Genomic DNA, 15,360 nt, shown 5'->3' with positions numbered 1-15,360 from the left:
CAGACAGGCTAAGTGAGTGGAAAAACATTTGGCAGATGGAGTATAATGTAGGAAAATGTGAGGTTATGCACTTTGGCAGAGGAAACAAAGAGCAAGTTATTATTTAAAATGGAGAAAAATTGCAAAGTGCTGCAGTACATCAGGACCTGGTGCATAAAACACAAAAGGTTAGTATGCAGGTACAGCAAGTGATCAGGAAGGTCAATGGAATCTTGGCCTTTATTGCAAAGTGGATGGAGTATAAAAGCAGGGAAGTCTTGCTACAGTTATACAGAGTATTGGTGAGGCTACACCTAGAATATCGTGTACAATTTTGGTTTCCATATTTAAGAAAGGATATACTTGCTTTGGAGGCAGTTCAGAGAAGGTTCACTCCGGAGATGAGGGAGTTGACTATGAGAAAAGGTCAAGTAGGTTGGGCCTCACTCATTGGAATTCAAAAGAATGAGAGGTGATCTTATCGAAACGTATAAGATTATGAGGGGGCTTGACAAGGTGGACGCAGAGAGGATGTTTCCACTTGCCAGGGAAGACTAGAACTAGGGGGCATAATCTTAGAATAAGGGGCCGTCCATTTAAAACTGAGATGAGGAGGAATTTCTTCTGAGGGTTGCAAATCTGTGGAATTCGCTGTCTCAGAGCTGTCGAAGCTGGGTCATTGAATACATTTAAGACAGAGTTAGGCAGTTTCTTAACTGATAAGGGAATAAGTGTTCCTGGGCTGCAGGGAATAAGTACCCTGTCATGGGGAGCAGGCAGGGAAGTGGACCAGAGTCCATGATCGGATCAGGCATGATTGTATTAAATGGTAGAGCAGGCTCGAGGCCTCGTATGGCCTACAACTGCTCCTATTTCTTATGTTCTTATGATACAGAAACCGAAAATCCACTCCCTGCATACAGTGAGGCTGATCACCCCTACCTGTGTATCAATAAAGTCTGTTCCATATACTACACTACGAAGGTTCTGGTCCTTACGTGAAACATGTTTCTGTGAACCAGAGGAGGAAGGAAGTTGACTGCTAATATACACCAATGCAGAGCTGTAATTACTATCTTTTCAATTCCAGGAAATGCACACCAACACCTGCGGTTGAAAGTAGTATCATACTGCTTAGCTTCCTCCATGAATTTTCTTCCCCCTCCTCCCATGCTGCTAAAATGCTCATCTTTCAGTTCCAACATAGGGTTATACAACAGAATCATTAACCAGTCTTTGCTTCTCTTTGCAGATGCTGATAGTGCCGCAGGGTATTTCCAGAATTTTATTTTGTTTCAGATGTTCCAGCATTTACATTTCCCTTTTATTTTAAGCCAGTTGGAAACATTTTCTTGGACATGTGCTGCTATAAACATTTACACTTCTTCCAGATCCATCATTTATTTCTTTATTGTCCCATTGCCACCCTGCTTTTGCCTTGCATCATTATCATCCCTTGTCATTTAACCACTCCACCCCAACACAGACCTTCTCTTTTTGTTCTTTCCCCTAGCTTGGTACTTGCTTAGAACTGTTAAATCACTAATTTCTTCCAGTTCTGACGAAAGGCCTGAAACGTCAACAGTTTTCTCTCTCCACAGATGCTACCCAACCTGCTGAGCATTTCAAGCATTTTTTGTTTTTATTTCAGATTTCCAGCATCCACAGTAGTTAGAAGCATCGTGCTACTTGGCAAAATAGAACTTAAGGTATAGTCTGTGTTTTAGTTATTGCAGCTGGAATCTTCAAACTGGTGGGTTACAGCTTGGGATGAGTTTGCAAAATGGCCAGCGAGTTGGTTATCAGTCACCTGAAATCGAAAAGCCAAGCTCCAGCCTGGGAAATTTGCATTCCCACCCTGTGGCATAGTTTTCCTTGAAACTGCAAAACTGATCCTCAGGCCTTTCTGCAGTCACATATGTAGCCTTTAAAGCTAATAGACAGGTTCAAAAAGACTAATGGAATGCTGGCCTTTAACTCAAGGGGGCTGGAATACAAAAAGGGGAGGATTTTTCACGTTTTAATTCTAGAAACTCAATTATTTATTGCTCTGAAGTACATCTGATGGCACCTTTCAGACTTTAAATGATGGGTTTAGTGTTTCAATAATCCAGATAACTTCATTTCTATATTTAGAAAACTTGCCCATGTAGTGATCCTGGATTGTGCATTATGTATTCCATGGACGTCTGTTCAGTTCTCAGGAATTGCCCTGGCCAATTTTGAAATTTTAGCAGGGACCCAAGAGCCACTGACATCGATCTCCCCTTAGCTACACTACAATATATCTGGGAACTGCAGATAGCTGCCCATTACCTGGTGCTAACTGACTAACTAGAAGCTCGAAACAATTAACTGCTCTTGAAATTGCTGCGATAGAGAAACAAGTGTTCTCTTTGCAGGACACAAATCTAAAGATTCTCTATTGAATTTTGCGTGCAAATACCATTTGCAGCTACTGCAGAATGGAGCAGTTCTGGTGACGCAAGTGTTAATTGTCTGGTTTCCCCACTCTTAACTGGATGCGCATATGCTTTAGAGCGGTCCCCCAACCGGCTTCTTTGATGGACTACTTAGCGCCGTCTAGAGCCTTCCGCTTTTGTTGTTTCATCATATCATAGGCAGTCCCTCGAAGTGAGGATGACTTGCTTCTTCACCAAAAAGGGATGAGTTCACAGGTGTTTCAATGAAGGACCTAATATTCCAGATCCCGAACTACATCTCGAAGGGTGGAAGATGCCCGTGTGTGGATTTAAAAAAAAAAATTAAACGTATGGTGGCCGTTGCACAAAGCTAGGTCTTGGTCCAGTGGCAAGGATTACCCAAGACGACGGACGACCTGCTCTGCTGCATGCACCTAGTGCACACACATATCGCAGTGTGGGCTGGCTCGTGCTGCCCCTGGGCCCCGGTCACTTCCCTCTACAAACTCTTGCTGTTCCTTCGCCCCTCCTGCTGTTCCTGCCCACACTGCAATCAGCAACCTGGCTTCGCAGCCGTTGCCCTCCTGCAGCAGCATACACTGCTCCCTGCAGTGGTATGCTGCCGCACACTCTTCCCTTCAATGGCCCCGATCTGCTGATGGTCTTGCAGGGTGGGACCATGCCAATTTCTGGGCCGGGCCGCCGCACGCTGCTCCCATGGAGTCTTGCCGCTACCCGCTAGATACAATGTGTATGCAGTTAGCCCAGTGTAGTGGCTTCACTAGAGCAACGTCTCAATTAAAAGGCATGACTGGTGCTGCTCCTACTCCTGGCAGGCCATCTAACTCTCACCCTTGAAGCAGGATTGGTCTCCCAGATTGATACCCATTGAGGAATAGGCTTGGCCATGAAATTAGATTCTGGTGGCAAACAATTCTGACCTCACGGTTGCCAAGTTTTAGAGCTCAGCTTAGTTTATCTAACTTAGCCCTGGTGTAGTTCTACGCTACAGATTAGAAGATGAACTCCACTGTGGAGACAAAAGCTGTGCAATAGTTACTCCTGCTATTACAATCATGGACAGCTGGGTCTGCAACAAGTAGATTGATGAGGACAAGGTCAATCATAGAATCACACAGCACAGAAGGAGGCCATATGGCCCATCCGATCGTTCAGGGATATGGGGCAGACTAGATTGTTCTTTGAAGTGTTTTTCTCCTTCAAGTATTTATCCAATTCCCCTTTGTAAGCTACTATTGAATCTGTATCTACCACCCTATCAGGCAGTTTTTGAAATCCTAACCACTTGTTACGTAAAAAGGTTTTCCTCATGTTGCTTCTGGTTCTTTTGCCAATCACCTTAAACCGGTGTCCTGTCGTTAGTGACCCTACAGCATTGGAAAGTGTCTCTTTATTTACTCTACCTAAACCCTTCATGATTTTAAATACCTATCAAAACTCCTCATAGCCTTCTCTGCTCCAAAAGGAACAACTGCAACTTCTCTAGTTCTAGCCATGTAACTGTAATCCCTCATCCTTGTAACCATTCTAGTAAATTTATTCTAAACACTCTCCAAAACCTCCACCTCCATCCTAAAGTACGGTGCCCAGAAATGGTGTTTTATATAGGTTAGCATAACTTTCTGGCTTCCAGCTGTGGCTCAGTGGGTAACAATCTCACCTTGGAGTCAGATGGTTGCGGGTTCAAGTCCCACTCCATGGATTTGAGCCAAAAAAAAATCTAGGTGGACACTCCAGTGCAGTGCCAAGGGAATGCTGCACTATCAGAAGTGCCGTCTTTTGGATGAGACATTAGAGTCCCCATCTGCTCTCTCAAGTGAACATAAAAGATCCCATGGCACTATTTCAAAGAAGAGCAGGGGAGTTATCCCTGGTGTCCTGACCAATATTTATTCCTCAAATCAACACAACAAAAACAGATTACCTGGTCATTATCACATTGCTGTTAGAGAGAGCTTGCTTGTCTGTCCTGCCACCTTCAAAGATTTGGGTACAAGCATCCCCAGGTCTCTGTTCCTGCACCCTCTTTAAAATTGTACCATTCCATATGCATGGTCTCTTCTCATTCTTCCAACAAAACGTATCACCTCACACTTGCCTGCGTTGAATTTCATCTGCCATGTGTCCACCTGCCTGTCTATGTGTTCTTGAAGTCTATTACTATTTTTTTTTTCACTGTTTACTACACTTAAGAGTTTCAGGTCATCTACAAATTTTGAAATTGTGCCTTGTGCCCTCAAGTCCATAATGTTAAGTAGGTTATTTCCTGGTGTTAGTTTCTTAATCATCTGCCACAAGGCCAGTCTGGCAACTACATCCTTCAGGGCTTGGCCAGCTCTGTTTCATACTGTAGTGAAGGCACAGAATAAAAGTTTGTTACATCTCATTACCATTTAATGGGCAGCAACTAAACAAAAATGTCCAAAACCTTATTTCAGGCCTGACATAGTAAACACATCCTAAAATAGTGACAGTGCGGCTATTCACATCCATGTCCATTCAGCTGATACTACCAAGTGTGAAAAGCTCCTTTCCTCTGGAATATCAAAAGTCTACTTGGAAGGGATAATGTCTGAAATTCCAGTTGTATCCAAAGTAACACTGGTCTCTGAAACTCTTGCTGTTTATTGGGCTATGTGATAAACACTGGAAAATATTTTTTGAAATACTGGATGACAACCACGTGTTTTCACAAGTATCAACACCCAGTTTTCCTTTGCTTCTGTGTAACCAATTTCTGCAGATAAATGTGTGTGTGGCTTTTTGTGTCTGTTTTGTGCAAGTGCCAAAGCTAAATCTATATATTTTATATGCATGTACTGCCAGCTGTCATATTTTCTGCACACTGTTGACTTTTTCCATTATAACATCCTCTGCCCACATTTAATGGAAAAGCCTTACAAATTTGGCTGCCGTTGTGCAATTATAGGCTCTAGCTACGCGATGCCACTATTTACATAATTTTGCTACATGAATTTTACCCATAGTATTATCATAATACCTTCAAAGTTTTTACTTCAAGGTCTCAGAAGCCTGGACTTCCACTGGAATATATACTTTAGAAATAAACCTGATGATAATTGATTGAGTTTGAATCATATCTGTCCATTCCTTGCATGTTGTGGAGCTGAAAAGGTAGAAGAATATGCTGTCTTGTCCTGTGATGATTTAAATTTTTTTTTTCCTTTTGGAAAAAGCAAAAACTAAGAGCAAATTCACCAATCCTTTATTTCAGGTAATAGTTGAATTTATGTAAATATTTTGCAACTGCACTTTACTGTTGTGAAGTCTCAGGAATAAAAAAAGAGGCAGCACAGAAGAGCAAAAGTTGGAGTTATTTGTTGATGGCTTGAAAACTTTTTTTTTTTAATTCACTTCTCTGTAAACAATTATATTTCCATGCACACATTTTTCTTATGTTCAAATTTGGACCTTCATAAACATACTTCTGAATATGAAGCTATTTTTGATTAATACATATATTTACATAAAGACTATGCATGTTGGCATACTCACTAATACTGCGCAGACATACAAGGAGTTTCTTAAAGCTTGTTGGCAAATTATCTGCATTAATGCAGGATCACAGCACAACTGGAATAAACTCACTGGTCCATTAGCCAAGTCAGTTGCCAGGTCTGTTGCTAAACCCCCTGGTTTCAATCTAGCAGAGCAGCATCTTGTTCCCCACAATCTAAATGCCTAGATTCTGTATCTGTAGACTTGTTTCGAAGACTAAAATTACACTGTGGCTGAAGACACCATACTATTATTGCTGAAAGTTATATAGATTAGTCTGGTTTCACAAAATTTCAATTGTCTTATACTTACTCTCTGTGAATTTGAGGGAGCGAATGACTTTCCTCTGAGGTGTAACTCGTTTAATGTGCGGATGATCTTCCAGCGTTAATACAGTGTCCCGTTGTTTCTCTTTAATTTGAACCACCTCAAAGTCGCTCGGGTAGTCACTGGCAGGATTGTCACGAGGAACAATTCGCCATTCAACCACATCAGTATTTTTCAGTGCACTAGAAATGAACTTGCTCCTGGCTGTGGCAGTGAAGTATCCCTTAAAGGCCACAATGTACTCTAGAATTAAAATACAAGAAAATACTGTACAATTAGTTTTTCTTCATGTTTAACATTAAAATTTCATTGTCACAGTGGCCCCATTCACAATCAGGAACCTGCTCCTCCTGAACAGGTACTGTGAAGCTCACGTCTGCTGTTCCATCCCAGGGCACACAACACCCATGCAATAGGAAGAGGGCAGGGAATATGGGAGGGAAAAAAACTACAGGAAATGAGCTCCAGATGATGGAAATACCACTGGCACAGTCAAGCGCCTCCAAAATGATTGTGATCGCTAACGAACAGCAAACTCCAACAAAATCAATGAGTCATTCCTTTGTTGGGCTATTAGCCAATGAATGACTAAGCCCAAGCCTGCAATTTATCCAATCATTAGAATTTCTGTCGATCACATTTTTCTTTTTTCCAAATCATATTTTGTCGTCTAAGCAAAGTGTTGTTTGGTAGTCGGTGAGTGGCTGAGGTGTGCGTCTACTTGACCAGCACAACAAAGGCAATTTCATGTTTTACACCATGCAACCCTCTTCCCTCTTCCCTCTTCCCTCTTCCCCCAACCGATATGCCCTTTTCTCCAATAATACCGTATGCAAAAATGTTACTTCTTTCAAAAGAATGAGATTGTCTTTTCAGTTTTTAAATTGCTTTCAAATTTTGACTGAAGACCTTCGTTATTCTGGTCCCTCAACAGACAGTTTTCCCCTTGGTTAATTTTTTCCAAAAGGGAAATATATTTACGTGCATTTTGAAACAATATTTAAGCCATTTGATGGTCCAATTGGTTCCTTGACATTTAAGAATTGGCAACATATCCCAGTTATCGACTGATTAGGTTAACCGTGCATGGAACCATTTCAGATTCTTCATTTTTTTAAAAGTTATTTTCTTCCCTTTAGCTTCAACCCCGGTACCATTCCCTGATTAAGATAGTAAGTAGGCAACTATCGTAACTTGGTCAGTAGAGCGCGCCTACCAGCTCTGCATAGATGACCCACAAATTTCGGGTGCAATGTCCCCCTTTGTCCTACCCCACCCCACCCTCCCCAAAAACAGGGAAAGTGCCTGTTCCCTCAGACACATTAGGGCAAGGACGTGACCATAAAAGCACAAGCCTCCCAGTGACATAGCTCCAGTTTCCCCAAGACAAATGCGAAGCAATTACCACAAACATCCCCAGTACCAATTAAGCAAGTATCAGCCTCAGCTGAGAACACCACCATTGGACTTTACCACATCCCCATCAAACCTTACTCACTAGCTTTATTTCTATTTTCAGTTAAATGCCCCACTTTGAAACAGCTTATCCCCTTGAATAGAATACAGTTTTAAATGCCAGATTCCAGACTAAGCTTTTAACCAGCCCTTCAATCAACCAAAGCAAGCCGGAGTTTAGAGTTCTTCTCATACACACCCTACCTTTCACATTACAACCACAAGGAAGAGTTTTAAATCACATACCAAGCCAATCTAAAAATAAAATGAACTCGCTCCCTTTTAAACAGCAAATTAAAGGACCACACAAGAATTTTAAAAAGAGTAACTTATGCACTGCAAACACATCCAAATTGAATAAAGTATCTGCAATAGGTAGTACAGAACTGTAGCATAAAAGAGAGATTTTAATTTTAATACAATGTAGCAAGAACTAGTTTACCCCTTAAAATGACATTAAGAATCTTCCTTTACCACATCATATTAGGTCTCTTGAACATTCAGGTGTACAGTCAACAAAAATTAGGCAACTAATTTTAAATAATTTAGGTATAGCAACAGGTGAAAGGGTTCTTCTGAAAGAAAGGCTCCATGCTGCTTATAATTTCTTTACCTCCAGGACCCCTGCCCAACCCCATCCTTTCCCATTGACCTGGTTCAGCTGTACAAAGGGCACAATAGTCCAGAAAACACCCAATGTTAGCATCAAGCACATCAGGTAAACAATGGGATAGGTGAAGCTGCAACTACCAATATTCTTCAAAGAATTTGTCTCAATGCCAACCTATACAAGGTCATGGCAGATTGGCAAGTAATTAGTCGGGATTCCAATTCAGACTGTGAAAGTATGGTGCTTAATTCAGCTAAGCAATAACCCAGTCCTCCACTAAACAACTTGTATTTATATAGCAACATTAACATAGTGAAACGTCCCAAGGTGCTTCACAGATCACAAGATAAAAAATTTGACACCGAGCCACATAAGTAGAAATTAGCACAGGTCAGAGATAGGCTTTAAGGAGCGTCTTGAAGGACAAAAGAGAGGTAGAGAGAGGCGGGGAGGTTTAGGCAGGGAGTTCCAGAGCTTGGGGGTAGGCAACAGAAGACACTGCCACCAATGGATGAACAATTATAATCAGAGATGCTCAAGATGGCAGAATTAGAGGAGCGCAGACATCTTGGGTGGGGGAGAGGGTGAGGCCATGGAGGGATTTGTAAACAAGGATGATAATTTTTTAAATCAAGGCATTGCTTTAGACAGAAGCCAATGTAGGTCAGTGAGCACAGGGGTGATGGGGGAGCTGGACTTGGAGAGTTAGGACACAGGCAGCTGAGTTTTGGGTCATTTTTAGTTTACATAGGGTAGAATCTGAGGCCAGCCAGGTATGTGTTAGAGTAGTCAAGTCTAGAGGTAACAAAGGCATGGATGAGGGTTTCAGCAGCAGATGAGCTGAAGCAAGGGTGGAGATGGGCGATGTTAGAGGTGGAAATAGGCGATCTTAATTATACTGTGGATATTTGGTCGAAAGGTCATTTTGGGGTCAAATTCGACACCAAGGTTACAAACAGTCTGGCTCAGCCCCAGACAGGAGGAGTTGAGGAGAGGGATGGAGTCGGTGGCTAGGGAACGGAGTTTGTGGTGGGGACCGAACATAATGGCTTCGGTATTCACAATATTCAATTGGAGAAACGTTCTGTTCATCCAGAACTGGATGTCGGACAAGTAGTCTGACAATTTAGAGACTGCGGAGAGGTCGAGAGAGGTGGTAGTGAGGTAGAGCTGGGCGTCATCAGCGTACATGTGGAAACCGACGCTGTGTTTTCGGACAATGTCACCAAGGGGCAACATGTAGATGAAAAATAGGAGGGGGGCATCAGAGGTAATGATGGTGGGGCAGGTAAAGAGCCGTTGCAGGTGATTCTCTGGCTACAATTAGACAGATAAGAATGGAACCAGGCAAGTGCAGTCCCACCCAGCTGGACGATGGCGGAGAGGTGTTTGAGAAGGATAGAGTGGTCAACCACGTCAAAGGCTGCAGACAGGTTGAGATGGATGAGGAGGGATAGTTTGCTTTTGTCAGTCACAAACTATACTGGCTCCTGGTTAAGCAACACCATGATTTTAAAATTCTTATCCTAGTTTTGAAATCCCTCCATCTCGGTGATCTCCTCCAGCCCTACAACCCTCCGATATCTGTGCTCCTCCAATTCTGGCCTCTGGCGTGTCGGATTTTAAAAATCACTCATGCCTTCAGCTGCCAAGCCCCCAAGCTCTGGAATTCCCTCCCTAAACCTTTCCACCTCTCTATTCTTTTAAGATGCCCCTTGAAAACTATATTTGACCAAGCTTTTGGTCATCTGTCCCAATATTTCCTTATGTGGCTCAGTGTCAAATTTTGTTTGATAATACTACTGTGAAGAGTCTTGGGACTTTCTACTACATTAAAGACGCTATATAAATGCAAACGTATTAAAATAGCTACAATTCAGTTGAAAAAATGTTAAAAGATAGTCATCTTAAAAAAAAAAGTTAACTTAGATTCTTTGCTTACCATGTTCAATAGCATTGGAAATGTATTCTACCTTCAGAGCTAGATGGGTACAATTTGGACAAATCTTGTTCCGCAACTCTGTACCAAGCCGTCCCCCACTGCACAATACAACAACCACTACCAACAGCAGCCAGACACTCTCCAATCGCATGGTCACAAAATCCTAAAAAGTTTCCAAGACCCAGAAATCCAATCCGTTTTGCGCTGTCTGGAAGGGTCAGTTCATTTTCTTCATTGAAAAGATTCTCTTATTGGTGTTCGATTTGCAAGAGAAGTTTATAAAAGAGACTATTTTTGTTTTCATGATATTTAGGCAATGGTTGACAGTACAGCCCAGTTCAGCAGGCTATCATTTCTTTCTCCGTTTCTTCTCCATGGCACCCAGCTGTTGCAATCACTAATGTTGTAGTACATGGACTGGAGACTCCATTTGTAAATCAGAAAAAAGAGGGGGAATTGAAGAGGGAAATCCACCAGGATCAGCTCGACTGCTGAACCAATCTGTTGGAATGAGAGCTGGAAAGAGAAAGAGAGAGAGAAGGTTAGGATTTCAAATATAATCTTTTGGGAAAAACTACATCAATAGCAGAATAACCTTTTGTAGCCCCTTTCTCAGCCCAGTGTCACATTCCTACTAAAACAATAAGCAAGTGACCAGATTGTCATGGAAGAGTATCCCACACTGCCGAACCCTACAATTTTTACTCCTTCCTTCAAAAAAGGGTTACACAGCCTACCTTCCATAACCAGGTCAAGTTTCCTTACGAAGGGAATCAGAAGCTATGCTGCAAGGCAACAGAACATCACTGCACCATCCGGATCTCTATTACAGTAAAGGCAGTCTTATTCAGAAGACCATGACAGATACTCAACGTGTGTAAAAAGGACCTTCGAAAGAATCCAAACAGTCTATAATGTTCCAGGCTTGAAATGCATGACCAGTTCAAATCCATCATCTAAAGCCAGTCCACAAACATTCCACTTTAAGCATCTTACTTTGATGGAAATTAAACAAAATTGTGACATGTAACGAAGGGGGGGGGGGGGGGGGGGGGAGAAAGGAGAAGAGATAATTGAAAATATTCCGCTGCTTTGGATCAGAAATAAAGACTTCTAAAATCACAAACTCCCCATCTGAAATATTTCAGCCATAATCGCACACTTACTACTTTTAACATGCTTTCACCACGAAGCAAGGGACAGTGTGGCAATATTTATTTTGAAGCCCAAGTCCCAAAATCTTCTCCCAAATCTATAAAATGACTTCATTAAGCAGGTGAGGTTCTATTTCTTTAAAGTTTACTTTTACAATTTAAAAGGGGTTTGTGTATGGGGATAGGCAGGGAGAACTAGATCAATTCCAGTAGGAATTTCACTGCATGTGGCACCAGCTATCTGTACCTTTATATTAAAATAGATAGTTTGTCGTGCATGTCAGGTTTGCTGTTATGTGATGACCGTCGAGCAAATCAATTTAACTTCATTAGTCAAGTGATTAAGTGAGTCTTCCCCACCACCAGCTAGCTTTTATTCTACATTCATAAGTTCAATTATGCATAGCTATTTCTCAACATCACAAGCTACACAATTATATTCCAGCAAAAAGGATACAAGACAGCAACACAGACAGTCCGAACTTATCTGATTATAAACCCTTCATCAAATTTTAGCAGGCACAAATGTTTTTTTAAAAACTTGGCTTGAACAAGTTCTGCTTTCCTCCCTCCCCCACCAGAAGTAGCATGATGCACACTGTTAGACCAGAGGTTACACCCTCCTCCTCACCACCCAAACAATGGAGCAGAGTTCATACAAGGCTGCCATCACCAGGACTACAATTTCCAGAAGCCAGCGTGCAGCTGCAGCAGTGCCCCCTCCCTCCCACCCACCCCAAACAGACGTACAGAATTCTGCTTACCGGATTGTTCATGTGCCTGCTCTCTCGGAATTCCTCCATGGCAAACGAGCCAAAGGTGGGCAGAGGAAACGTTACAAGGACTCCCTCAAAGCCTCCCTGATAAAGTGCAACATCCCCACCGACATCTGGGAGTCCCTGACCAAAGACCGCCCGAGGAGGAAGTGCATCCAGGAGTGCGCTGAGCACCTAGTACCTCATCGCCGAGAGCATGCAGAAAACAAGCGCAGGCAGCGGAAAGAGCGCGCGGCAAACCTGTCCTACCCTCAACAACTATCTGTCCCACCTGTGTCAGGGACTGTGGTTCAGCCACCCAAGGACTTATTTTAAGAGTGGAACCAAGTCTTCCTCAATTCTGAGGGACTGCCTATGATATGATGATGCTCTCTCCATGTTTGTTTGTGGGCCTTTACTTCAGCTCGGAACTGCCCCCCACAAGAGTCCCTCTGAAAATCCAGGGCGGGCGAACGGTAAGAAAGAAAAGAGAAGCTACACAGAGAAACAAACTCTCAACTTCAACAGCTGCGCCCAGAAGTGAGAGATATGTTGACTATCAGGGGTTAGCAGGCCCATGCTAAACATCACATCCTCCAAATCACTAACAATGACATAGGAGATCACTCACCGATTGCCTCCAACCAACTCAGCGGTAACTCTGACACATTTAGCTCCACACTGAGCCTAATGTGGTAAGTAACGAGCAAACCCAAGCTGGAGTTCAAATCCCACCATGGCAAATGGTGATACAGAATTGAATAAATCTGGTCATTTGTTGTCAGGCATCAGAAAAAAAAAAATCAATAGCTGCCAAAATAGCCATCAAACCCCAACTGGTTCATGCCCTTCAGGGAAGGAAAGCTGCTACCCCTACATGTGACTCCAGTTTCACTTCATGGTTGACACATGGCAGCCAAGGATGGGCAATAAATAATATCTTGCCAGTGTCATCTACATCTCAAAAACAAATCAAAATAAAACTCCCTCCCCTAGGCAAACTCGACACAGCCCAACTACTGGCCTCAATGCCCACACTCCACTCCTCAGTGTTGCTCTGTAGTTCCTACTCCACTACAAGCAGATCAGGCACCAGCTTCAAAACCCCAGCCTTCTGTCTCTGGGCTGGAGAGATGCATTCATTTACTGTCACCATCTACAGCATATTTGGCACCATATGGGCAGAAGGATGTGAGCCACAAATGCCAATGCTATTCTATGTTAAAGAGCTGAAGTGAAGTGGAGCCAAACAGCAATGTCTCTGCTCAAACACTCAGTTCCTTCAGGGCTCATCCACATGAATGTCAATGACAGGTAAAATTTTCTTCCAAACTACTTCCTGGCCCAGAGGCAAAATCCAATGTAACCATTTAGAAAAAAGATTTTGGGCCCAAGTTTCAGGTGGAGTTGCTCCAAAGCAACTAGTTTAGTTTGGAGTATCTTAGAAATCGCAATTCTCAGCATTTAGTTTGCTCCAGTTCTAGTGTGTTAGTTTAGTTCTGTTTTTTTCCCCAAAAGGCCGGGGGGGGGGGGGGGTGTCCAGCCACTCAAGCCCGTTTTGCAAGTTTAGGCAGCGAAAACTTACTCCAAACTAACTTAGAATGGAGTAAGTGTCCACTTTTGTAAGTTCTGAAAAACTTTACCTAGAGTTAAGTTCAGTGCAGGCACAGCCAGAGACAGGGGGTGGGAAGCATTAAACACAAAGGACTAAAGCATTAAACACATCACTTAAAACGGCCTAAAACCTCTTGCAATGATATTTTGCCTTATATCTGCTGGGTGAGGACAGTTGTTTATCTTTTTATAAATAAGCAAGTGTAGGCTCTTGGCTGAGGCAGACACATAATCAACAACATGGGGCGGGGGGGGGGGGGGGGGGGGGGGAAAGGGAAGTTAGAGGATTTTCCAAAGCACTAAACACCTTCACAACAACATTAAAGAAGCACAAGTACATTTAAAGCACCAAGCACTAAACACTAAACAAAGCAGTACATTTAAAGCACCAAGCAAGCACTAAACAAAGCACAAAAAGAAAGCAGCAATTAATTAATAAAAAATAGAAGGAACCCTGCACCTAAAGCACCAAGACCAAAGAAATAAGCAACCAATCAATAGCAAATAAAAAAGACGTCCTACCTTTATGTGAAGGGAAGGTGTTTCTGTCCATGTGTCTCTGTCAGTGAGGGGTGGGGGGAGGAGGAGGGGCTGAACTGGAAGGGGGGGGGGGGGTGAACAGAGGCTGAACGTTTGGGGGGGGGGGGGGGGGAGGGGGGCGCTGGTAAGGCTGAGGTCTCGGCACAGTTTTCAGCGCCGGGACCTGGCTCCGCCCCTTACCCCTTGTGCTGCGTTACGCCTAGGCCGAAGACGTCCTGAGGAGCTCGGAGAATTAGAAGGCATGTTTTCGGCGCCCTTTTTATTCTAGAAAGTCGGTGCAGTTTTTACAGGGGGCGGAAACTTGGGCCCATAGTTTCTGGAGGGGGAAAGAGGAGAAAGAATTCTCTTGATTAGAAAAAGGGAAAAGAGCCGGAGGGCTGGCATACAACCAATGTGATTCAGATATATAAAAGAGATAGAGCAAGTTAAGGGAACTATTGACCAATTTGCTTATCATGCAATCCTTAAAGATGCAACAGAAAAACATCTAGAAACTGGAAATATAAACAGAGTAGTCAGCTCAGATTCCAAAATGGAAGGTCATGCTGGACAAAACTTATGGAATTATTTATAGTAACAAAGGGTAGACAAGTGTAATGCAGTAGATGTTGAGTATATTTGGATTTCCAAAAAGCCTTTCAACAAGGTACTACATAGTAGACTAATGACTAAAGTCAGAGCATGTGGAGTCAGGGGACAAGTCACATAATGGATAGCAAGCTGGCTGCAAAACAGACATTAGGAAAATGCAGACAACACCAGGGTGGGGGATAGTTAATACAGGAGGAGGCCTGCAACAAAATACAGGAAGATATTAATAAACTTGCAGAATGGGCATGCAATTGGCAAATGAGCATCAATATAGCTAAGTGCATGGTAATACATTTTGGTAAGAAAAATACCATGTACTCCTTGGAAATGTGTGTCCAAATGGGGTAGAAGAACAGAGAGGACAAGTACTGATCACTAAAAGTAGTAATGCAGGTTCTTTAAAAAGGTGATAAAAAAATGTAAACAAAGC

At 42.7% G+C, this 15,360-nt stretch overlaps 1 protein-coding gene across 3 annotated transcripts in view; it reads right to left on the bottom strand.

Moving 5' to 3' along the window:
• Positions 1-15,360, bottom strand: part of mbtps1 (membrane-bound transcription factor peptidase, site 1) — a 200,187-nt gene that overhangs the window by 143,834 nt on the left and 40,993 nt on the right. For 2 of the 3 annotated variants that reach the window (XM_070897892.1, XM_070897894.1), the window contains exons 2-3: positions 10,277-10,792; positions 6,255-6,512 (exon numbers count right to left, since the gene is read on the bottom strand). In XM_070897892.1, the coding sequence (XP_070753993.1) occupies positions 6,255-6,512; positions 10,277-10,427 (409 nt within the window). In that variant the 5' untranslated portion in view covers positions 10,428-10,792. Of the gene's footprint in view, positions 1-6,254; positions 6,513-10,276; positions 10,793-12,194; positions 12,746-15,360 lie in introns of those variants that run through there. The other variant, XM_070897893.1, reaches the window with a different exon arrangement.

The sequence above is a fragment of the Pristiophorus japonicus genome, chromosome 13 (genome assembly GCF_044704955.1).
Source record: "Pristiophorus japonicus isolate sPriJap1 chromosome 13, sPriJap1.hap1, whole genome shotgun sequence".
Classification (NCBI taxonomy): domain Eukaryota; kingdom Metazoa; phylum Chordata; class Chondrichthyes; family Pristiophoridae; genus Pristiophorus; species Pristiophorus japonicus.
Note: the sequence above shows the minus strand (reverse complement) of the source record. Positions and strands in the feature narration are given on the sequence as shown.